This window comes from Nannospalax galili, unplaced genomic scaffold (genome assembly GCF_000622305.1).
Source record: "Nannospalax galili isolate Female #2095 unplaced genomic scaffold, S.galili_v1.0 scaffold132, whole genome shotgun sequence".
Classification (NCBI taxonomy): Eukaryota; Metazoa; Chordata; class Mammalia; order Rodentia; family Spalacidae; genus Nannospalax; species Nannospalax galili.
Genome location: NW_008332644.1, coordinates 3,359,349 through 3,385,473, shown reverse-complemented (window position 1 = coordinate 3,385,473; position 26,125 = coordinate 3,359,349). Strand labels below are relative to the sequence as shown.

At 41.6% G+C, this 26,125-nt stretch overlaps 1 protein-coding gene across 5 annotated transcripts in view; it reads right to left on the bottom strand.

The window, feature by feature from the left end:
* Positions 1-26,125, bottom strand: part of Kdm4c (lysine demethylase 4C) — a 304,347-nt gene that overhangs the window by 263,959 nt on the left and 14,263 nt on the right. For 3 of the 5 annotated variants that reach the window (XM_008827554.3, XM_008827555.3, XM_029560863.1), the window contains exons 2-3: positions 19,560-19,723; positions 5,697-5,872 (exon numbers count right to left, since the gene is read on the bottom strand). In XM_008827554.3, the coding sequence (XP_008825776.1) occupies positions 5,697-5,872; positions 19,560-19,706 (323 nt within the window). In that variant the 5' untranslated portion in view covers positions 19,707-19,723. Of the gene's footprint in view, positions 1-5,696; positions 5,873-19,559; positions 19,724-26,125 lie in introns of those variants that run through there. The other 2 variants (XM_008827556.3, XM_017796747.2) reach the window with 2 other exon arrangements.

The window sequence follows — 26,125 nt, the reverse complement described above, 5'->3', positions numbered from 1 at the left end:
GTTCCCTCGGTGTCTGGGGCGCCAAGACAAGGAATGGGACAGGACCCAAGCTAGAAGGAGAGATGGGCGGGGGAAATGGGAGGGTGAATGAGGCTGGGGGAGTCAAGGCGCGGAGGGCACCATTGACTTACCCCTGTTATTGAGGATGTGTCATGAATCATGAAATGCTTCTTCTAAAAAATAAATAAAATAATACTAATAATAATAAAAGATTCTTTAAGGGGACTGGAGAGATGGCTTAGTGGTTAAGAGCACTGTTTACTCTTGCAGAGGACCCATTCCAAGCATACTTTTGAAAGAGATGTATCTTTGCTCTGGAAATTGAGTATGTTAAAGCTGTCATGAAATGCTTCTTCTAAAAAATAAATAAAATAATACTAATAATAATAAAAGATTCTTTAAGGGGACTGGAGAGATGGCTTAGTGGTTAAGAGCACTGTTTACTCTTGCAGAGGACCCAGGTTCAATTCCAAGCAGCAGCTATCAGCAGCTATCAATCATCTCTAACTCCAGTTCCAAGGGATCCAACACCTTCTCTGACATCCACAGGCATTACACGACACAGGTGCACTTACACACATGCAGGCAATACACTCATACACATAAAAATTATAAATAATTTTTTTTAAAAAAAGATTATTTAAGAAGGGCTGGAAAGATGCCTCAGCAGTTAAGAGCACTGGGTGTCCATGCAGAGAACCTAGGTTCAGTTCCCTAGCCCACATGGCAGCTCCAATCATCTATAACTCTAGTTCCAGGGGATCTTGCATTTTCTTCTGACCTCCACACAGGCATTGCACACACAGCTGCAATTACATACATGCAGGCAAAATACTCATACACATAAAATAAAAATAAACCAAAAAAAATTTAAAAGAAAAAGTTGCTCATTCCACCCCCATACCATGATGGACGGTGCCATTTAAATAAGGGCAGAGGACGCCCTTTGTTCAGCAGGACAGTACTGAAAGAAATAACACAATGGTTGGGCTCTGTTGGTTACATGACTCCTGGAGTTAGTCCTTGATAATCTGGCATGTCCACAGTAACTAGTGCAGATATTAATATCTTCCATGAAAAAGATAAGCAGAAATAAACAGAAAAATAATGACAGAGTTAAAAGAAGAGTGTCCAGCAGATGCAGAAATCCCCATAAGGCATACTGAATGTTCTTAATTACAGAAATAACAACTGACATCTACAGTCACAACACTGAAAAAAAGTGCTTACACGATAGGTAAGAATACTAAACCACTTTAACTGGAGAGATGGCTCCATGGATGGGAGCACTGGCTGCTCCTGCAGAGGACTCAGGTTTGGTTCCCAACACCCACATCGTGGCTAACATCTGTAACTCCAGTTCCAGAGTATCTGGCACCCTCTTTCTGGCCTCCACAGACATTGCATGCATGTGGTTCAGTTACAGGTGCAGGCAAAACACTCGTACACATAAAATTTTGGTAAAAGAAGAAAGAATACCAACTAACTTACTTTGCTGATTTTCCTAACATACAACAATCTCACTGAACAGCCAAAAGAAAATGAGTATAAAGAACCACCAACTTCACATCAGCAGCAGGCTCTAGTTGGACCATGAATTCCAGGCACAAACCAATCTCAAGTGAGCATCAAGTGGTAACAAAGGATGTCGTGCCCACACCTCAAGCACAGGCCACTTGAGGCTCATGACTCTAGAGAATAGCAAACCTGAACCCACGTGCTACACACTACATAGTTTTAGTTATTTGCTTGTTTACTTTTTTCTTAGGGGGTGGGGTGAGTGGGCACAAGGAAAACTTGTGGGAGTCAGTGCTCTCTTTCCAGTATTGGGGCTTGGTGGCAAGAGTCTCTAACCATTGAGCCATCTTACCAGCCTGCCTTGCACTATTTTTTCCCTTTTGGGGGGATTTTTTTAAATTTTATTTATTATTTAATTTTATGTATATTTGTGTTTTGTCTGCATGTATATAAGTGCACCCATGTTATGCAACGGCCACAGAGGTCAGAAGAGGGTGCAGATCCCCTGGACCTGGAATTATAGATAACTGTTAGTCACCATGTGGGTTCTGGGAACTGAACCTGGGTCCTCTGCAAGAGCAACCATGCTCTTAATCTCTGAACCATCTCTCCAGCCCCTAGGACTTATTTTTATTTATCTGTTAAGTGTGTGTCTCTGTGTGAATGCATACCACAGGTATGCAGGTACCCATGGAGTACAGGAGAGTGTCAGATCCCATGGAGCTAGAATTACAGGTAGTTGTGATCCACCCAGTGGGGATGATGGGAACCAAATTCGGGTTCTCTGAGGAGCAGTCAGTGCTCTTAACCTTGGAGCAATCTCTCCAGCCCGTGCTTTTCTCTATATAAGAAGACTATAGAATCTATCACTGGTTAGTTAATTAACTTTGATTTTTAAACCCTGAATTCTAAAATAGAAAGCTAGTGTTTTGGATTTCTCACTGAGGTTAAATTCTATAATCCTTGAGTATTTGAAATATATATTGAGGACAGGAGTGAGTACTTCACTGAACTGTACAGGATTCTACTGAAGACTGATGCCAGACCCCATCTCTAAAAGAGGTGAAACCACCACAGCTGTTCCAAAACTCTGCATCAATTTGCTCAAAACTGACTCAAAAATACCTTTTCAGAATCTTTCACTCACTATAACACAGATCTTAGAAGATAGGCCCTTGATGTGGGTCCCTTCCTACACCACCACCCCCACATAAACACAAGTGCCAGAGATGAAACCTGGAGACTGGTGCATATTAGGCAAGCACTTTACCACTGAGCTACATCCCCAGTCCTCATCAGTGTTCTGGATGATCATGTATTATAAACAATAATTGTATCTGGGAGTTAAAATTACATGTTTTTATCTGAGGCTTTAAATATTATATTTTATTATAGGAGGGTCTCACTCTGCAGCTCTAGCTGGCTGGAAGTCACTATGCAGATCAGGCTGGCCTCAAATTTACAGAGATCCACTTGCCTCTGCCTCCTGGGTGCTGGGATTAAAGGCTTGTACCATTATGCCTGGCATAAAGTTTAAAAAGAATTCTAAAGGAGTTTGAATACTAATGAGCTCAATCTACAATGAAATTCTCACACTCTCAGTAAGTCTCCCCCAACTGAGCTACAAGCACAGTTGATACTCAAATACCATATGAGAAATACTAAGCATAATTGTGCTGATTTTAAAATAGAACCGTAACTGGTGCTGACAGAAAACTCTAGACTATATTTTTGCTGTGCCTTTTTTTTCTTTTTTTTTTTTTTTTGAGACAGGGTTTCCCTGTAGCCCCAGCTGGCCTGGAACTCACTATGTAGACAGGCTGCCCTTAAACTTACAGAGATCTGTCTGCCTCTGCCTCCTGAGTGCTGGGATTAAAGGTGTGCACCACCACGCCCAGCTTCATTTTTGCCCTGATACCCTGATGCTCTACCAGTGGCAGCTGTCTCTCAAGGGAACAGATTAAAATATAAATATATATATATATATAACCATAAATTAACTGTCCCCCCTTCAAAAGAAGAACTTTGCTGAGCTTGGTGGTACACACCTATAATCTTAGCACCTGAGGGAAGAGGCAAGAAGACCACAAAGCACAGCCTAGGCTATATAGAGCCTATCACACTGTCTCACACAAAAAAGTAGAACTCCATTCTCCCCATTCAGGGTAAGCTGTGCCTTACTCACTTTCTCCAGGCCGCCATTACATGAGGACAAAGAAGTGAGGTCTCAAGAAACACTGGGAGAGAGAGCAGAAAGAACATAGATCCAGAAGGCAGGGAAAGGGGTAGAGAAAGGCCATCCTCTGGTCAGGACGCTGTCATTGCAATCATGAACTCACTGAGGTGTGGTTGCCTACAATGAGCCTGCACAAGACTGAACTGCTCAACAGTCAGTCAAGGATGGGGGAGGGAGGATCATAGTGCCCTGATGATCTACTGACTATTGGATTCTGTGAGAAGAGAAAACATTACCTTTAGATGCATACCCACTGGTGAGCCCACCAGACTCCACTGGATAATTCTAAACCCATGGTCGCTCAGATGGCCCTGGTTAAACTCAGTAGGTCATAACCTAAAGCAAAAAGGCATGGACACGGGAAAGGGACTCTGTAGGGAAGAGGGGAGGTGAAAAGTGTGTGAGAAAAATAAGAGAAGGGAGGGAATTTAAAAAATGAAAGCTACTAGTGATCTATGTGTACAGGCAAAAGCACTCAGAAGAGTACTGGTTACCTGCAACTTACGTTGATGTGCGTTTTTTAAAGATGTAGGAGTGGACAACAGGATTCATACATTGTAAAGAAAATAGCAATGTACTGTGTTTATATACACTTGTAACGTTTCACCTTAAAAAAACAAAAAGAAAAGGCCCGTCCTTGTTAGTGTGTTGGTCAGATTCCTCCCTAAGGGAGGCCAACACACTGGCTTGCCCAGCATGGTGGCGCATACCTTTAATCCCAGCACTGTGGGAGGCAGAGACAGGTGGATTTCTGTGAGTTCAAGGCCAGCCTGATCTGCAGAGCAAGTTCCAGGCCAGCTGGGGCTACGAGGAGACCCTGTCTCAAAGAGAACCTTCAGGCCACAGTCAGATATTCAAACAGCACTCCCAGTCAGCATCCTAACTGAACTCATGACACCCTAAGCCAGAACCACTCATCTAAACAATTCCTAGATTCCTGATTTTTATAAATCATCACCCAGTTCAAGTGACTAATTTGGAGATAATCTGTTATACATCCACAGTCTACAAAGAACTAAAACAATCACAATGGCCTTCCAAATTCATTTAAGATTTTCTTTTAAAATTGTTAATGTTCAAGTAATTTTAGTCTTAAACATTGTCATTAGAATTCTGCCTAACAAAGCTGGAGTGAGAACATAAAAACCTCACAATGCATGCACCAACATCTCAGTGTTAGGAGCAAAAACAATGAGTCTTTCTGTAAGAAAAAGTCTATTTTAAAATGAAATGGAGATCTTTTTTAAAGGTTAAAAACTCATTCAGTTTTATGTTTTACAGGGCTTATACTGAGTTCAGTATTGTATAACTGTATTAACTCAACAGCGAACCTAAAAATTTTATAGTCACTTTTGAAAGAGATGTATCTTTGCTCTGGAAACTGTTAATGAGTATGTTAAAGCTGTAAAGAAATACTTCTTCTAAAAAAACAAAAATAAAAATAATTTAAAAAATAAACCTCATGAAGGGGGCTGGAGAAATGGCTCAGCGGTTAAAAATACTAGCTGCTCTTGCAGAGGACCCAGGTTCGAATCCCAACACCCACATGGCAGCTAACAACTGTCTGTAACTCCAGTTCCATGGGATCGGACAGCCTCTTCTGTCCTCTGGGGGCACTGTATGACACAGGTGCACTTACATACATGCAGGCAATACACTCATACACATAAAATAAAAAATAATAAAAAAAATAATATTTTTCAAAAAAAACTGGCAAAGGAAGCCGTCACAGATACTGCAATGGGGTAGCAGAGTGTGCAGTAATCACCTTAGAGCTGAGCTATCCTTGAGCGGGCATCACCTGAGGGTCAGTACAGAGCAGCTAGTAACAACTGAGGGTGGCCCAGGGCTCCTAGCACTGGAAGCCGTTCTGCCTACTGGGCTTCTTACCATGCTCGTGTCTATCCTAGAACAAAATTCAAATGAAACTCAGTCGACTCACTTGCCACTGTTGGCCAGCTCCCTGAACTCCTTCACAGTCATGGCTTTCTTCTGGATGTTGTACTGAGTAAACAGTCCCGACTGTCCTGTGACCATCTGCTGAATTGGTGCCGGGATAAGCAAATTATCAATATCATCATAACATTGTCTCGGCTTCCAATCCTTAGGAGGAATCACCTAGAAATAAAATCATAAGTAAAATAACTTGAAAATATTTCAAGCTAAATATTATTTATGAGAACACAAATTAAAATTTCTCAACATCTCTGTGACAAAAGTATTATTTTTTAAAAATGAAGATTTTAGCACGCCTTTAATCCCAGCACTCGGGAGGCAAAGGCAGGCGGATCTCTGAGAGTTCAAGGCCAGCCTGGTCTACATAGTGAGTTCTAAGACAGCTGGCACTACAGGGAGACCCTGTCTCAAGAAGACCAAAAAAAAAGAAGATTTTTGCAGTAAGGAAATGTGATTCAGAAAACTTCAGAGTACTCACTACACTCAAAATCATACTCATGTCACCTCCTTTTCCGTGGGTACTATTGATAACTTGCCTTAATGATAAAATTTAACAAAATATAGACTAACTGAAGGTAAAAGTGTTAATGATAAGAAGGAGGGGCTGAAATCCCCTGCTGATAGGAGAATCCTCACTGGGCTATGAGCTGCCCTCGCAACAGAAGATGAAACACTAACAGTCTCCCCCAAAGTTCAAATTCACTGAATTTCAACTGCATATCTCTTTGCTATGTGATTGAAAAAAAAAAAAAAAATCAGTAAATATTTGTACAGTCAGTGTTTTCATTTCAGGTCTCTTTTACAATATAGCAAATATCATGGAAGCTAGTAAATGTCTCAAAATGAGCTTTCTGGAAAGATGATCTGTAGCTTTGGTCAACTTCCACTGGATACCTACACCAGCATGGCCACTTGGAATCTACAAAGTGGCATTACTGAACACAGAGCGGGGAAGGGGCGAGTCCAGTCTGCATCCACATGCGAGAGCGATAGTTCAGTGCAACATTGTTTTCAAACAGAACTTTTTTTTCTCCTTTTGATGTTTTGAGACAGGGTCTCAGGCAAGCCAGACTCTCCTTGAACTTGCTACTAGCCAAGAATGACCCTGAACTCCTGATGGTCCGGCTTTCTCTCAAATGCTGAGACTACAGATGTGTGCCTCTATGCCCGGGTTTTCCAGGGTATTTTTTCGGTTTTAGATTTATTTATTATGTACATTAATGTGTGTGAACAAACATGACATATCGCATGTGTGGTTGTCAGAGGATCAGAAGTTCTTTTTCTCTATCCATCATGTGGATTCCAGGATTTGAACTCAGGACCTCAGGCTTGGTGGCAAGCTACCTTTACTCACTGAGACATCTATCTATCTCACCAGCCCTCCCACTGTTGGTTTTTTGTTTTGTTTTGTTTTTCTTTGACACAGTGTCTCCCTGTAGTCCCAGCTGCCTGGAACTCGCTATGTAGACCAGGCTGACCTTGATCTCACAGGGATCTGCCTGCCTCTGCCTCCCGAGTGCTGGGACTAAAGGCCTACATCACCATGCCAGGCTTCTCTCATAGTATTTTAACACTTAATTACTAACAGTAAAAAAAAAAAAAAAAAAAAAAAAAAAAAATCAGAAACATTAAGACCAAAAATATTCCTATTATTTTAAATGAGAAGGGACAAAGTTATGAAGTCAGGCAGATTTACAGCTGGAATTTCCCCTCCTCAGGGCAGTTTAGAAAGGACAAACTTTCTTTGTGTGGGGGAACAGGGCTTCTCTACATAGCCCAAGCTAGCCTCAACCTCTCAAGCCTCATTACCTCAATATACCAAATGCTAGGTATACTTACATGTGCCAACAGCCTCAAAAATTCCTTGAAAACAATTTTACATTGAAAAATATAGTACACAGAAAATGAAAACAACATTCATGTATGTAAGAGAGTTATTAAAAATCAACACAAGAGCACCCACTACCCAAGGATAAGAAGCAGGATGTTGATGGCACCTCAAGGGTCCGCCCAGCACCCCTTTCCAAACACAGCTTCCCTAGTTCAAGAGGCAAGCACAATCAAGGTGCCTTTTACTGGTAATCAGTTACCTAACACACTGTAAGTTCTGTTTTGTTTTTATTTTGTGTGTATATCTGCATGCTTTTGTGGGGAGGGCTATGCATAAGGGTACACATGTGCATGCATGTGTGTGGCAGTAAGAAGCTGATGCCAGCTGTCCTCCTTTACTGCTTTCCACCTATCCTTCACCTTCCAATACTGGGGTTTTATACACACACACACACACACACACACACACACACACACACGTGCTGGGATCTGAACTCAGGTCTTCATACTTGTGTGGCAGATAATTTACTGAGTATCTCCACAGCCCACATAAGTACTAGTTTATAAAATGTACAAAGTGTAATGATATTGCATACGTTCCTTGAACTTTATATGCACAGCTCCTTCCATTTTGTTGTGAAGCCAGCCAGGCATGGTGGCAGATGCCTGCAGCTTCAACACTTGGAAGGCAGCTCTGCTCACCACACCACCAACACCACACTGCCAGATGTCAATACTTGAGAGACAGACACAGGATCAGCAATTCACAGGCACCCCAGCTACACAGACAGATCAACAAGGCCAAGATAACTGTGAAGTATGCTTCATAACAAATATCTCACTGAATTTCAATAACCACTATTTCACTAGTTAAAGACTGTATAACTGTACATTCTACAATACCCATGTACCTTCGTGTAGAATTTGGAGTATAACTGAACACAGCATTCATTCCTAAGGTCCTCTGTATCTTCCCACCAGACAAAATTCTTCCTAGCAAAATGATAGTTTCAGCTGTGATCTATAACACTGCTCCATTTTTTTTTTTTTAATGTGAGATATATAGAGACTATATAGCCCAGGCTGGCCTCATCATCCTGCCTCTGCCTCCCAAATGCTGGAATCACAGGTTTAAGTCACCATGCCCACCTGTTCCAAGATTCTTAATAACTGTGATAATTGTGTGTATGTGTCTATGTGCACCTGTAGAATAACTTGAAATATATCATTAGCAAATGCAATGCTTCTGTCAAGTTTTTGCATAAACATTTACAGTTCAATTATTTGCCAATAAAGCTCCCCAAAATCCTCACATGTGTTTGGTGGGGGGTGGGGGTGTTCGCACATAAGCCAGGCCAGCCTGAAGCTCACAATGCACCTGAGAGGTTGGCCTTGAACTCTTGATTCTCCTGCCTCTAATTCCCAAAATCTGGTTTTATAGGCAGGGACCACCACACTCATTCCCTCTTCTGTATTTTAAATCCCATAATCATTCTGTTATATTTACTTTAACACACATGGTATTTCTGAAAGGTACAAATATCAGTTACAAATGAGTCCTCAGAGGCAGAAGCAGAAGGGGTGCCCAAAGTTTGAAGGCTGCCTGCTCCACATAAATAGTTCTGAAAAACCAACAGTTACATAGTAAGGCCCTGTCCCCAAAAATAAAAAGGTTGGTAAAGGCCAGTGAGCTGGTTCAGCAGGTAAAGGCACTTGCCAGCAAGCCTGACCAATTCAATGTGATTCTCTGAACTCACATGGTAAAAGAAGAGAATCAACTTCCCGGTGTATATAACCCTCCACCATCGCAACACACACACACACACACACACACACACACACACACACACACAAATAAATAAATGTAACAAAAGAAAAAAGTGAGAAAAATAAAACTAGTGTTTCATGTTTTATACTACAAAATTGTTTCTCAGTTTTCTTTTGTGTATCATGAAGTTTAGATTTTTAAAGCTCCATGTTCTGGATACCCATAGTTTACTTTTAAAATCTTCCACACAGTTAATAGTTTTAAAAGATTCAGCTGAGGACAGAGAATACGGCTCAGTTAGCAGAGCACGCAAGACGCCCTTTGTTCCATTCCTAATGCCTGTAATCCCATCATTGGAGGCAGAAGGAAGGGAAGTTCAAGGTTATCCTTGGGGTGTCAAGGCAGTGTGGGCTATGTGAGACTCTATCTCAAGATTAATCCTGAAGTGATACAGCTCTATTTCTAATATCCAAACAGGAGACTCAAAATCTCATAAACTGTAACTGAAAATGCAAAGCTTTAGAAAACAGTTAAGTGGGTTTTAAAATAACAGTTGAAAGACAATTCATACACTAAACTGCTTATTTATGTTAGGCTGATAAGTACCAGACCTTTAAAGCAATTTTAAAACTGGTGTGATAGCTCATGACTTTGTAATCCCATCACGTGGAGGCTAAAGCAAGAAGGTCACTATGAGTTCAAGACCAGCCTAGGGTATACAGTAAATCACACACCAGCCTGAGCTACAAAATAAATAAATCTGAATAGAGGCAGGTATGGTGGTACATGCCTAAAGCCCTAGCACTCAGGAAGCTGAGGCTGACGGGTTCAAAGTCAGCCTAAGCTACCTAGTAAATTCTAAATCATCCTGAGCAAAACCCTGTATCAAAAATACTTTAAAAATAAAAAGAACACAATTTTGTCCACATTTTTTGTTTTGTTTGGGTTTTTTTAATGTATATGATTGTTTTTGCTGCATGCATGTAGGTGTATCTCATGCATGCAATGTCTGCAGAGTCCAGAAGAGTGCATTGGATCCCCCGGAACCTCAGTTACTAAAGAGTTGTTAGCTGCCAGGTGGGTACTAGGAATTAAACCTGGGTCCTCTGCAAGAGCAACTAGTGCTCTTCGCCATGGAGCCAAGTCCAAATATATGGTTTTAAAGAAAAATTTTTTTAAAAGCTGATGTTCAAAGTTTTCAACATTTTCTACTTTTAGCATTACTTCCTTTTGACAAGTAATAATTTGAATTTCAATATAAACATAAATTTGGTCAAAATGTACTTGAAATTAGATACTTTGGAAACTCAAATTGTATAAACCATTAGGAACATAATTTATTAAAGCTGTTTAAAGTCTTTCAATATCATCAGAAATCCCATAGTACAATGCCTAGCACAGTCACAGATCTGCAATTCCAGAACCTGGTAGGCAAAGGCAGTGAGGCCAACCTCAGCTATATATCAAATTCAAGACCAGCCTGGGTTAGTGAGACCTGTCTCAAAAATAAAATAAAAGTCCTGCAGTACGTAAAATATTAGGTACCCTTAAAAGTAAGTTAATCTTTTAAAAAGCTCAATACCAAACACCCAGTTCCCATAATTTTTCCTTCCTTGGCACTAAAAATTTAGACAATAACCTAGCTGGGTCCTTAACCATATTAGGTAGTATAAATATTTTAAAGTCTTTCTATGTACCTTAAAAAACAATCAAATGGCCGGGCATGATGGCACATGCCTTTAATCCCAGCACTTGGGAGGCAGAGGTAGGAAGATCTCTGTGAGTTCGAGGCCAGCCTGGTCTACACAGTGAATTCCAGCTGGGGCTACAGGGAGACCCTGTCTCAAAAAGACCGAAAAAAAAAAAAAAAATCAAATATCTAAATACTTATATTCTGTACACTGACACATTAAAGAATCAACATCACTATGAAAAGTGATAAAATTAAACATTACTAGATTAAACCTTTTTCTAGCTTTTTTTTTTTCCTTTGGTCTTTTTTTGAGATAGGGTCTCCCTGTAGCCCTAGCTGGCCTGGATTCACTATGGAGACCAAGCTGGCCTTGAGCTCACAGAGAACCACCTGCCTTTGCCTCCAGGGTGCTGGGATTAAAGGCATGTGCCACCACACCTAGCCCCTTTTCTAGCTTTGACAGGACTACAAAAATATCATGCAGCCTGTAATTTCCACTACAAGGGAGATAAGCCAGAACAGAAAGCTGAAAGCCTGCCTGAGCTACAGGGTCAGATCAAAAGGATTGGGCTTAAAGTGGTAGAGTACTTCCTTCACCTGCGTGAAGCCCTATGTGTAATCCCCAGCACACACACGCGTGTGCGCACACACACACACACAGAGAGAGAGAGAGAGAGAGAGAGAGAGAGAGAATCGTTGTATGACATTAATTTTACAAGTTTAAAGCAGAAGTATTTTACAAAATACAACTTTTTCCTACTGTATATCAACATGGAATGGTTTCAACTCTTCTGCACTAAAAGCTGAACTTAAAACAAAATCTAGTATTATAGTGTCTGATGTCATCATTTTAGTCAGTAGTAGCTAGACCCTTGATTAGTCTTCAATTTCCTTTTTCTTCATGATCTTCTGGCTTTCCACCCTTGCTTGTATGTATGCTGTTTGAGATAACCTTCTTCATAAAGGAAGTCTGTCGGTTCATCCTCACAGTCTGTTTTGGACTTTCCAAGACACCCAATTATCGTTCTTTCCACAAGTCCTTTTATAAGTAAAACACAAATCTTCCATGGCAAGTATGCCCATACATTGGTTAAATAAAAAACAAAGAGATAACCTCATTCTCAGGAATGTTTATACGAAAAGAAACGACAATGCTCCAGATTTGGGAGAGTCCTCTTTGCATCTTTTAGTTCTATATTTATTGTGTTGACCAAAATTGTAATTTTATTTTTTCAGCTCTACATAGTTCAACTGTCTGTTATTCCACTTTGCAAAGCCCAAGGAGCTTCTCAAAAATAAGAAAAGCTATTCTTGGTGACTCTCCCTTGAGGAGGCTGGACTCACACTTGGGTATGTATTACTTTCTATAACTCTTAGAAGCCCACACCCATGCTCCTGGTATGTCTAATCCTTATTTCTGAACATCTTTTTCTCTCAACCCTTATGTTTAGGTCCATATTAAAATATCTTTAATAAACCCTAATCAGGCTTCATTTTTTAAAAAAAAAAAGGAAAAAAGCTCTTCTGGTCAGGTTGGTGGTACATTCCCGCAAACCCAGCACATGGGAGGTAGAAATAGGAGGACTGGGAATTCACAGCTGTCGTCTTCTTAAAGCTACACAGAGTACCAGGCATGCCTACATGAGACCCTATATTGAAACAAAACACAACAAAGCAGACTCTCAGAACACAAAGCCGCCATTCTTTACAGTGTTGGATGCTGAGTGTCTAGACCTGTTTTTTTCCCACTGGCTGTACTTCTTCTTCAGGTGGGGATGCACTGTTAATATCCAAATAACACCTCTTCTTTTCTTTGATTCTTCCAAGTAATTTCATCTTTAATGTGATCACCTACAAACTCCTTTTGCTAAATAGCTACTTTTCCTTCAGCAAAGACTGACAAACAGGACAGTGATGTGGAGATCATGGACTGGCATCCGTTCATCTCTCTGGGCACTCTGAGAATCTATCCTCAATCACTTATAGCATGGTTGTTTCTCATCCAACGAGAGCCAAACAAAGCAACTGTAATCTTCATTCCTAGATGATGGGAGGACTACTAATCCAATCTAAGCTGCTCATTTTAGGTAGGCATTTCCAGAAATCAACATCTTCAGTTTCTGGCTATGGTAAAGAGATAGCATCCCTGCTTGTATGAATGCCGGTCTGATGGGGTACAGCAACCTTGGCAGGATCCTGGCTCTCGTGCAGAGCTAAGCAGGCAGCCCCACCTCCTATTTTTAGTATCCTTAGAATAATATAAGTTCCTAACTTAAAAGGAGCTCAGTGTGTTCTTTTTTGCCTAATCAGTACTGCTGTACTCTTTAGACAAAACAAAAGTATTTCCCACCAGGAATAATGATATGTCTATTAAGGCCAGCACCCGGGAGGTTGAGGCAGTGAGCTCTAGGCTCACCTGGTATAAAGACTTCATCTCAGAAAACAAAGAAAAATTTCCCTTTAATACTTAGAACATAAAGATATTTAGCATTCTAAGATTTTAAGATTTTATTTTCACATTTAGAGCTAAAATACTTTTCACTATGATTCAAACTTTGTAGGATGAAGAAATTAGGTTGGGGTAGCATGGCCAATCTTTACAGCTGACAAATCTAAGAGTTCTTGACTGAAAACTAAAAGCGTTAGTTTTTAATATTAATTTTTAACACTTTCATCAGCAATAAGGATATTATGCAACTGATTTTCTCCAATACATGTTATTTCAAAACGAGAACATAGAAAACTGTACTGTATGTTATTGAAAACACACACTGAGTAAAAAAAACATGGACAATCACAGTACATATGACCATGGATAAGCTAATACATTAGGGGGATAAAGAGATGGCTCAGCAGTTAAGAGCATTTGCTGCTCTTCCAGAGGCCCCAAGTTCAAGTCCTAGCATCTACATCAGGTAGCTCATGCTTGTACTCCCAGAAACAGGAATGATAAGGCAGGAAAACTAAAGAGTTTAAGGCTAGCCTAGACTACACATGACCTTGATTCAAAAAAAAAAAAAGATAAAAGTGTAGGACTCAAAAGTATTGATTACAGAAAAAACAAAACAGACTAACCAAAGTCACTACTATCAAAATTACTCAACTATTGCTTTCAAATGTAAGTTCAGACAAATCCATTAAATGCTGTCAATTTATAGTAACAAAGAACCTCAGGGTGGCTCTGTTCCCCAGGACAAGGCCCACAGAAAAACAGATACTTTGGATAGTCTGGATTTTTACTTTGTAATTTGGTTTACTGGAATTCTATACATTTGAAATGGCTTCAACTTCTAGAACAAGAGTGAAGCTAGGCAAAATATAATTTATACGACTTGGTGAAGCTATAGCAAAAATTATTAAAAACAAATAATTCACTGTGACCCTAGTATAAGAAATCAGAAACTATCACAGGATTAAATGTTTGTGACTGTGTCAATGAGTCTCACACAGGGAGAGAAGGTACACTGGACTCAGATGTACCTTGTAATTGAAGTCCTCATTAACTTTATTCTGTCACCTAATGACTGGAGACTCACAGGTGTGCTCTGTGCCTGCTGCTGCTCCCTGCCTCCTCTCCAAAGTTACTAAATATGTCACCATACAGCCAGACAGCATACTAATCTCAATGGAGGAAGGGATGTTTACGAGAAACAAAAAGGCTGCATTTAAAGATCAAATAAGAAACAGAAAGTGGGAATGCACAGTCCATTTCTCCAGCACTCAGAGAGAAGCAAAATCACCCAAAGTTCAAGTCATCCACTGCTATAGTTAGCCCAGGCTAAGTTAGGAAGTCTATCTCAAAAACGGGCATAGTGGTACAAGCCTTTAACACAGTTCTTGGAAGGCAGAGGAGGGTGGGTATCTGTGAGACTGAATCAACCTGGTTTATAAAACAAGGTCTAAGCCAGATGGGGCTACAGGAAGACCCTGTGAAAAGGGAGGGAGAAGGGAGGAGCAGAGAAACAGAGAGAAAGAGAGAAAGAGAAACCAACCAACCAACCAACCAAGCAAAGAAAAGGGAAGTCACCCCCAGCTTCTCTCCACTGAAATGAAACACAAATTTTTAAACTCCTTACATGTTCATGATTAAAATTATGTGTCAAATGACTAAAATCTGAATTCTGTTCAACAGAAGAACAACTGCCCCATCGCCACCTCTAAAGGTGATCTGGAAGTTCTGAAGTACCAAAAAGGGAAAGGAAAAAATTCTAAACAACTTTTATATCTACTTATTTCAAGGCACGGATGAGTGAAGAGGGGGAACATGCCACAGTGCCCATGCATGTGTGGATGTGGATGGGTGTGCATGTGCCATAGCATGCATGTGAAAGTCAGAGGACAACTTTCGACAGCAACCATCTGCAGTCCATACTATCTGACCTTCACAATAGAGTCTCCTCTCTTCACAGGAGAGTCCAATAAAACAGTTCAGCCTAGCAGCAGGTGCAGCCAGGCTCGAGCATTTATATATACTGGCAAAGTCTACAGAAAACCAGGTCACAGGAACATTTCAACAACAGCAAGCTAAAGCATAGCACTAAAGACAGTTTAAAATTAATATACATTTCCATTATGTAAAGGCCACACAAACATCTCCTGGTCAGAGAACAGATTATACAGACAATCTCTCCTTCAAAGTTCTAAGTACGGATCTAGGGGTCTGAACCTGTAATGCAACCTTTGGTACCTTACTGAACACACCTATGACCCTGGGCAAATCATTCATCATCATTTCTAAAGATATAACCTCATACCTATACGAGCAAGAACAAATGAGTATTCTAACCTCTAAGCCAGAGACCACTTCTCCTTCTCTGTCCTAAGCTACCATCAGTCCTTCAGCACACTGCTAAGACTTGCATGCACTCTACCAAGACCAAATGCATTCTTCACATTCATCCTTTTAAAGATGACTCTGCAAACAGAAAAAGAAAGCTACAAGCAAATATCTACTCCATCTTCCTTCTGTACTATGATGGTTAATGTTCACTGTCAGCTTCACATAATATAAATCTCGTAGGAGACAAATCTAGGCTGCTTTTCTGTGACAGGAAGACCCACCCTAAATGTGGTCAACGCCACTCATGGACTAGGCTCATGGACTATACCAAAAGGAGAAAACAAGGTGAACAACTTATCTCTCTCTGCAACCAGACTGCAATTCAGGATGACCAGCCTTTTCATGCTGCCACTGTGACAGACTGTGAATCTCTATGAACTACAACTGTGAACTATGAGCCAAACAAATCCTTCAAAAATCAATGCGGAAGCTCCTCAACAAGCCAGAAATACACAATCACACTGAGAATGGCTTTGACAACACGGACACACTCTGACAACTGTCCTTTACCTAACCTTGTAACATAATGTAAATAAGTTCACTGAGCCACGTGGGTTCCTCTTGTGACCTGGCATATGACCTTCACCCCTGATGACCCTTCCTTGCCCTGGACCTAGAATAATGGGGGTGTGAGTTTGAATATCAAAAACACTGAAGAACCCACAAAGATACAAAGACTATCTGTGTTGTAAACAACAGGTTAATTAAGAAAACCTGTTTATGGTTATATATATTGATGTGTAGGAACCAGAAAGGGCAAACCAAGGGTCTGACTTTTACTTCCTCATTTCATGCTGAATACATGGTTCAATGAAACACAGGGCTGGCCCTTGCTCTGGAGCACAATTCTAAGAGAATCCCAAAAGAGCAGGTTCTCAGCAGCTCTGGTCCACTCTTGGCCTTAAAATGAATGCTGAGTTAGGCTGTTGTTTATTAAGGCATAGCCATGATGTGGCTAGTAAATGCTGCACCACAAGATCCAGCTATACCACTCTTGGGCCTATACCCAAAAGATTCAATTTCCCATTACAGAAGATACCACCTCATCCATAGCCACTGCTGCTCTATTCATAAGAGCCAGGAAATAAAAGCCTAGATGTGCATCATCTGATGAATGCATCATGAAAATGTGGTACATTTATGCAATGGAATATTATTCAGCTGCTAAAAAAATATAAATTATAAAGTTCACAGGTAAATGGACAGAGCTGGAAACAATCACTCAGAGTGAAGTAACCCAGGCCCAAAGACACATGTTTTCTCAAATCTGTGCCTCTTAGCTTTGAAATGTGCATTTCATATGGAATACCGACAGTGGTCAAGAAATTAGTAAGGGGCCATGGGGAGGGAGAAAGAGCTAGAGGAAAGGAAAACAGAATGAAATAATATAAAGGATTAGAGAGGAGTAATGGAACAGGAAGAGTTAAGTGGAGTAGGGAGGGAAAGCAAGGTAGACAAAGGAAGAAACAGCAGGAGGAACACCAAGGCCATATGAAAGCCCACTACTGTGGAAACGTTCTAAAATTTACACACGTATCTAAAATAAAAACCCCCAAATTACAGGCTATTGCCAAGGCTCTTAGTTACCCTCTAGAACTTGATCGGAAAGCCCTATTGTTGATGGCATCACATACTTGTGTCATAAAACATTTAGCAATCAAGCTGGTACTGACCTGGATGCTTCATCCCTCCTGGCTACCTTTCAGAGTGCCAGAAGATGCTGTGCATGCTACCAGAGAAAAGTAATCATTAATTCTATCCAGCTGTGCACACTATGCATGGCCTAGCAAGACATGCTCCCTGGTGCCACAACAGCACCAGTGTCATGGGAGTAGCCAAGCACTTTCTGACTGGACTTAAGACCCACTCCACAAGATGAAACTCATACCTGGCACTGTTTAAGAACCTGTGGCTAGACAGACCAAGGGGGACTCTAAGGGAGAACCTACTACTATTATTCTGCTAAATGAACACAATTATTAAACCAACACCTAATGACTTACTGTTATACCCATAGATTAAAGCATATCTCAGCTCTCATCAGAGAAGCTTCCTTTGGCAAAAGATGATAATTAACAGAAGGAATCACAACTGATCATGGTGCAGAGAATTAGAGACAGGGAGTACTCAGCCCTAATGGGACAACTATATCACACCCTCTAGTCCAAGGCTCAGGGATTACCAGGGAAGATGGGGTGGAAAGACTGCAAGAGCCAGACATGGTGGATGACTACAAGGAAACTGTTTTCCAGATGCAATAGGGCAGGCACAGCTATGAACTCACAGTGGTTGTGACAGAATGGGCAACACCTGTGCAAGCTCAAGCCAGCTAAAACCCCACCATGGTGAGGGGAGGTGGGCAAGATGACCCAGCCCTAGCTGAGGAGCTACCGGCTACCAATAGATATTAGGAGAGAGAGGAATAATCTTCTCTAAAAGTCTGGCCCCTAGTAACCCCCATGCTCCTGTGGATGCCACATGCCCAAGCACATGGACAGGACAGATGGGACTCGGTGTTTTGTTTTCTTTAAGGACAACTCAAAGTTAGGCTGGAAAAGGAAGTATGGGCCTAGAAGGAGTTGAGGGAAGGGATTGAACATGATCAAAATACAATGCATGAAATTCTCAAAGACCTAATAAAAATGGAAGAAAAGGGACTTACTGACACAAGATGAATAAGTAACGGGCACACCCACCACATCATCACTTCTCACTGCAGGCAGAAAAACCCCAAATCGTTAGTTTGGCAAAGTGTGACTTCAGCACTTGGGAGAGCTGCAGGAGGATCAAGATAAGGTCATCCTCGGCTACATGGCAAGTTTACATCTACCTGGACTACATAAGGCCCATCTCAAAAATAAATAAAAGCAGGCTACAGAGATGGCTGAATGGTTAGGAGCTCATGCTGCTCAATCACGGGAACCAGAATTCAAATCCCAGCACCCATGTCAGTGGCTCACAAATGCCTGTAACTTCTCTCCTAGGGATCTATCACCCTCTTCTGACCCCCATGGGGACATGCACACACATGAATATACACTCACACAAACACAGCAAACACATACCTAATTTAGGTAAAAAATAAATCTCTAAATGAATAATGTAGCCCTTTGAGGCTTGACCACGCTGGCCCACCATACTCATGACCCTCCTCATGCTTAGTGAGCAGGAGCTTCACTGATCAACTTCCTACTCCTCCCACACATGAATCTCAGGCCAACCTCCAGCCTCCGGGCTTACCAGTATTTGATTTCCACACCCTGAAAAGGCTGGCTCCTTTCTTTTTCTTTTCTTTTGGTGTATGTGGTGTGTACTTGTGTGTATTCACATGCAGGCATGCCACATTGCACAGGTGGCGATCGGAGGGCAAACTTGGGGATTCTTCCTCACCTGTTACTATCTTGAGACAGGGTCTCTTGCTGCACCTGCACTGGGCTAGCTGACCCAGGAGCTACTGGGGACCCTTTTACCTCCACTCACCACTGCAACCAACTCCACCAAGTTGTCTCCTGGCCTCCACACCTGTATCATGGCATGTGCACGCCCTCACACATCACACACATACACAAACACACACACACACACACACACATTCACTGAGAAAAATCAGTGTTCCACGTGTTATCAGCAAGAACAACAGTTACACTCAATTGAAAGACGAAGAGCACAATTTAGAAGTCAGTATCACTCCATGGTGACAAGGTCTAAGCATAATCACCTTGGCAAGGCCTGCTCGGTGAGCTCCTTTAGATTCCATGTACGCAAGGTATTTGTTGAACTCCCGGAACTCCTCCATGGAGGGTTTGAAGGTCATTATCTTACAGCTGGGATTCAGGGGACTCTCCACCTCCACCTCCACCTCCATGATGGCTACAGCCGGCTCTGCAGAGAAGATGCGGTCATCAACATGGCGTTGTACACAGTCTGTGCTCCCACAGAGCATGCAAGTGCCCTCTGCAGGAACCTGCTCTTCCTTACTCACCGCTCCTTCCTCTTCTCTGAAGGAGACTCCCATTCCTCCCTGGACTCTGGACAGAGATTTCGGGTGGCTTCCTGACACATTCCTATTCCTGGCACCGTGTCACTGACCTGAATGAACGTACTGCTGACCTCCATGAAACTCTTCCAAGTAAAAGTGAATTTTCTAAACTTCCAAGTTTACTAAAGATGCTCCTTCTATTACAGTCTCTCATTCATGTACACATAGACATGAAGGCCTGTGTACAAGTGAAAAGAGACGTTCAGCATACCTGGCAGTGCTGACCTCAGTGTGCTTCCAGCTTGCTATAACCCACTTTCCTATAATAGCTTACAGAAAAACCACCAGAAAAAAGGATAACGAATTGAGGACCAAAAATGGGAGGAGGGGCATGCGGGGAGACCGCTCAGCAGCTACAGTGCTTACTATGCAAGCATGAAGGCCTGGGTTCAAATTGCCAGCACCCATACAAAAGGCCAGGTATGATGATGCTTTGCAAACCCAGCAATGTGGAAGGCAGACGGATCACTGGTACTTGCAGGCCGCCAGCCTAGTTCCAGGTTTAATGAGATCCTGTCTCAAGGGAATAAGGGGGAAGGTAATAGAGCAAGACATCCAATGTCCCCTTCTGTCTGCTTTCTGCACATATGTGCATAAGCACATGAACTCTTATATACACCATGCACACATATACACACCACACATACATTATACACACAGAAAGAGAAAGGGGGAAGAGAGAGAGATGGACAGAGAATAAACAAACAAACAAAATGGAGTAGGGTTTCCTCTTCACCTTGTCCAGAGACTAAAAAAAATTTAATACAAAAGTAAACACAGGTAGGAACAATCAGCTGTATCTGGTCTAATCAGAAATCACTTCTCTAAAAGGGGCAGAGTCAAGACTTATTAAAGGACAGCTAGCCAGATGATAGAAAGAGCACTCTGAGCAGTGGAGTTATTTGCATGCACTGTAGAGAGGGAAGGGTCCAACATGCCTGGGCTTCTCTGCGAAGACTACAGGAGACCTTAGGAGAGCAGACAGCAGGCCTTGCTACAAAAACAGGAGCTTAGTTTTGAGGTCAATAAATGGGATAATTTCTTCAGCAAATGCTTTTTAAACACTTAGCATGTGCCAGGCACAGGAAATACAAAGGTGACTAGGAAAGCAATTAGAGCCTGACTCATGAAGGAGCCCCATCCCATCTAACTTCCAGATATGTGACAGCTCAAATCACAAATTTTCCCCAAATAACATTTTATTTTTAACTAAATTGCCTGACCAAAAACAACTGGGAAAGTAAATAAGGGGGTTGAAAAAAAAAATGGGAAAACACAATAACAGTAATACACAAATGAAACAAACAATGGTGTGGTCATTTTTACAGGAGTATGTGTATGTATATGTATGTATATGTATATATATATACATATACATACATATATACATTCTATGTGCATGTAGGGAGCTATTTACACTTAATCTGAGTGTAAGGAGCTATAAGGAACATAAGAATGAAACTGTGCCACCCTTTGGGAACTTACAATCCAAAATAAAAAGCCACTTATGGAGAAATATTAATACACTGCAGAAAATATCCTAGTCCTCCTTGGGGGCCACCTTCCTTCTGACCTCCCTTCACACAAACATCCATGCATATATCCAAATCCATGGCCCTCCAGAATATTTCTCATGCTACAGGCTGGCAAGATGGCTCAGCAGGTGCTTGCCACGAAGTCTGATGACCTGAGTTCAGTTTCTCAGACCCACATGGTGAAAGGTGAGAACCAACTCCAGCAAATTGTCCTCTGACCTCCATGTGTGTATACCAGTGCCCATGCGCATGCACACACACACACACACACACACACACACACACACACACACACACAAAATAAATAGAAAATAAATAAATGTAAAAGTCCCACACTCTATACAGCAAATACATCATTCTTTAGAAGCATCCCAAATCTGGCCCTTGTAAAACTATGCCTCATCCCAGGCATCTATGGGGTACTAGACCCCTCCCCTCAGGATATCATAATCCAAGATAATCAAGTCATTTATATAAAATGTCTTCCTGCTTGCATATAGGAAGCTACATGTATTCTCCGTATATATTCTCCTGCTACATATATTCTCCTGTATTCTTTAAATTGTTTCTAGATTCTAGATTACTTATATTATCTAGCACAATATAGATAGTAAGGTAATAGTTGCTGTGCTATATTGCTTAGGGAATAAACTATGCTGGTATAATTCTTTTGTAGCCCTACCTCTCGCATAGCCCTGACCGGCCTTGAACTTGCTATGTAGTCAAGAATAAGCCTGAACTTCTGATCCTCATACCCCTAACTCTAAGACTATAGGCATGTAAACGCAGAGCTTAAGGTATATGTGGTGCTGGGGATCAAACTCAAGACCTCTAGGCAAGCATTCTACTGACTAACTACATTCCCAATCAGATTCAACTTTTTTCTTCAAGCCCTTGGTTGTTGCATTCACTGACACAGAAAACTCAGAACAGATAGTCAACTATACTTCACCCTCTAATAGGACATACTAACCAGAGCTTCTCTAAGAAGCTCTTTGGACCTTTGCTTGTAACTCCATTCCCTTGAAGCAGCCTTCGAGTTCCCAACCATCTGTCCAGTATGGGACACATGAGCCACATTGTGCTCCCACATGTCCTTATCCAACACCCTCCTTACAAACAGCAGCTGCCTCTCTCAATGGCTGGCACTTCCCGCTACCCACTGAGCTATCAGCCCTGGAAGAAATTATGTAATAAAAAATTGCAAAAATGTTGAAAAATAAAAAAATAAAATAAAATAAAATAATAAAATAGCACCATATTCAGAAAAAGGAAAGTACTGATACGAAATAAATAAGTTACTTAGGAAACAGATTAGTCAGGCATTGTAGAGGACAGCCCAGCTCTTGAGAGACAGAGGTTATCACAAATTCAAGACCAGCCTGGTCTACATAACAAACTCTAGACCAGTCAGCTACAGAGTCCCTGTCTCAGAAACAAAAATAAAATACATAAAAAAGATTAATATGCCTGGGTAGTAAAGAATATTAGAAAACTCTAAGCAGTAAGAAAAGGAAAGAAGCGGACAGACTAGCTGTGCAGAAACACCTGATACATGAGAGGCAGTGTTCCATCCTTTTCCTCTGACCAAAGCCCAAGAGTGGCCTCAGTATTTGTCTAAGCAAAAGCAGCAACCACTGGAGGAGAAATTGGAGGCGTAGCCAATAATTCAAGGAATAATGACAACTAACCCTTAGCTTTAGCTAGACAGGCACTCAGGAGAAAAGAAAACAGTCCTGGCACCACTTGAAAGAAACAGACAAGACAGCCATGTTTCTGAGCAGCCAAGGAAGGCATTTCCAAGGAGGTGAGATCCAGGAGATGCCTGAAGGAGGAATCAGTCAGACAGTACTGGAAGAGGAATGTTTCAGGCAGAGAAGGAACCGCTCACGTCTGTTTTGCTCTTCAAGGAGGTGATGCAGCTGGAATTTAGAAAGGAAGAGGAAAGGGCATGGGGAGAGGGGTGGGCAGTTGACCCTATGATGGGAAGCAATTTGGACTTCTTCCCTTTAACTTCTCCAGTTCCTAGAACTCAAACATACATTTCCATCCCAGTCACTGAGATGCCTGCCATTCAAGGTCAATGCTTCAGATCCCCTAAGCAGGGAAGCAAGCTGGGGCACATTTGCCATTTCTTGATGTTGTATCAAAAGAAAGAAAAGTAGGAAAGAAAAAAGAGAAGAGGAGAAGAGACGAGAAGAGGCAATTTACACAAACCCAGGCCAGCCAAGTGGATAAGTGAAGGCTTGCATAAAATGGTGGGCAGGGAGAAGGGATCAGGTTGCAGATTTAGGAAATTCTGCAGAAAATTTCCTGACAGAAATGAAAAAGGAGCAAGAGTCAAGGTTTCTGAGACAGGACTGGAGATATAGCTCGTTTGCAGGGTGCTCACCTAGCATGCAATGAAACCCAGGACTTCTCACGGGGGGGGGAGGTTCTTTTGGCACTGGACATCACCAGTAATTCCAACATTCTGGAAGCTGAGGCAGGAGTATCATCAATTCAATGCCAGCCTGAGCAAAACCACACCGGAGGGGAAGGGAGGGGAAGGGAGTGGTACACTTCCAGAGGACCTACATGGTGGCTAACAACCATCTTCAACTCCAGTTCCAGGGGATCTGGACATTCTCTTCTGGCCTCCGTTGGACACTGCACGACCTGGGTACACTTACACACATGCAGGCAATATACCCATACAGATAAAATAAAGATAAATAAGCCAGCCATGGTAGCACAAGCCTTTAATCCAGCACTTGGGAGGCAGAGGCAGGTAAATCTCTGTGAGTTCAAGGCCAGTCTGGTCTACATAGTTCCAGGTCAGCTGGGGCTACATGGAGACCCTGTCTCAAAAAAAGCCAAAAAATAAATAAAAATAAAAATAGAGATAAATAAATCAAGATCAGCCTGAGCTATATAGAGAGAGTTCTAGGTGGAAAGGAGTGAAAGACACTGTTTCAAAAAAAAGCGCCAATAAACGTGAATCCCAGGTAACCTTGGAGACTGATCACTGTGAGCTAAAGGCCACACAGTCAATGGGCTGCACCTTGAGTTCCACAGTAGCCTGGGTCACACAGTAAGACCCTATCTCAAAAGCAAAAGCAAACAACTAGATTACTCATTCAGTAATACTTTCTAGTGGTAGAAACACTGTTCAAGGTCATTCTTATCTACATAGCAAGTTCATAACATGGGTTACATGATAGTACATCAAAAAAAATTTTAGATAAGATACAAAACAAATTTAATAGACAAAATGAAAATACATGCTACCTAGGAAGATGCAGAGAATAAAACAGATCAGGAAAGCTGGGTGTGGTGGCCCATCCCTGCAATCCCAGGGGGCAGAACCAGAGGTGGGAGGATTCCGGGGTTCAAAACCAGCCTGTGGTGTGCGAGGACAAGACAGTCTAGGTTCTGAGGACATAGAAAGAGGGTAAGAAAGAGACGATAGCAATGGATGCGTGTTAACCTGGTTTTGATGGATCTGCTGTGGTTATAGGGGAAAATGCAGGAAATGCACACCAAGTGACGCTCGAACTGTTCCAAGAAAATTACAGTTCTTCGTAATAGCAGTTTTTCTAGATTTTAAGAATTAATTAAAGCAGCTCTCAGGAGACAGAAGGAGGAGGCTGGCTGCAAGTTCCAGGCCTGCAAGTTAGAGACCTGCTGCAAGTTCTGCAAGTTCCTGGCCGGCTGGACCAAGTTAGTTCTAGGCCAGCCAGAGCCATACAGCAAGATTCTATCACAAACAAACAAACAAACAAACAAATAAATACAGAATAATTTCATTTGGGGTATTTTTAGTTGTTTTTTTGTCTTTTGTTTTTCTTTGTTTTTGAGATAGTCTCACTCTTCAGCCCAGACTGGCCAGAACTCACAGGCTAGCCTTCAACTAGGGGAAATACCGTAACTGTGAGCCACCATGTCCAGCTATAAAAAGAATAAATTTTAAAAAGATGTAGGATCAATGAAAAGATCACTTTAAAATGTATGTCATAAAAACTTAAAAGAAGCTATAAAATAGAAAAGTGAACTACATTCTTAAGCAGAAAAATACAGCACATTAATGATTGGTTTTTCTGCCAGGTGTGGTGGCACACGCCTTTAATCCCAGCACTCAGGAGGCAGAGGCAGGTGGATCTCTGTGAGTTCAAGGCCAGCCTGGTCTAGTGAATTTCAGGCCAGCTAGGACTACAGGGAGACCAAAACAAAAAAACAAAATAATAATTGGATTGGTTGGTTGGTTGGTTGGTTTTATCTTTTGAGACAGGGTCTTACTATGTAGCCCTGGCAGGCCTGGAACTCTGTAGATGAAGCTGGCCTCAAATTCAGAGAGACCTAAAGTTGCCTCTGCTGGGATTAAAGGCATGCTCTACCATGCCTGCCCAATAATTGGTTTTTCTTAGTCCACAAATTAAGTATATTCCTAATAAAAGTATAAATGAGCTTTTAGAACCTGACATAGTGATTTTAAAGTTAAGTATAGCTGGAGAGATGGCTCAGCAGTTAAGAATGCTGGCTGTTCTTGCAGAAGACCCAGGTTCGAATCCCAGTACCCACGAGGCAGCTAACAACTGTCCATAACTCCAGTTCCAGGTGATCCAACAGCCTCTTCTGTCCTCAGAGAGCATTGCACAACACGGGTGCACTTCCATACATGCAGGCAATACACGTATACACATAAATAAAATATTTTTAAAAAATAAAAAT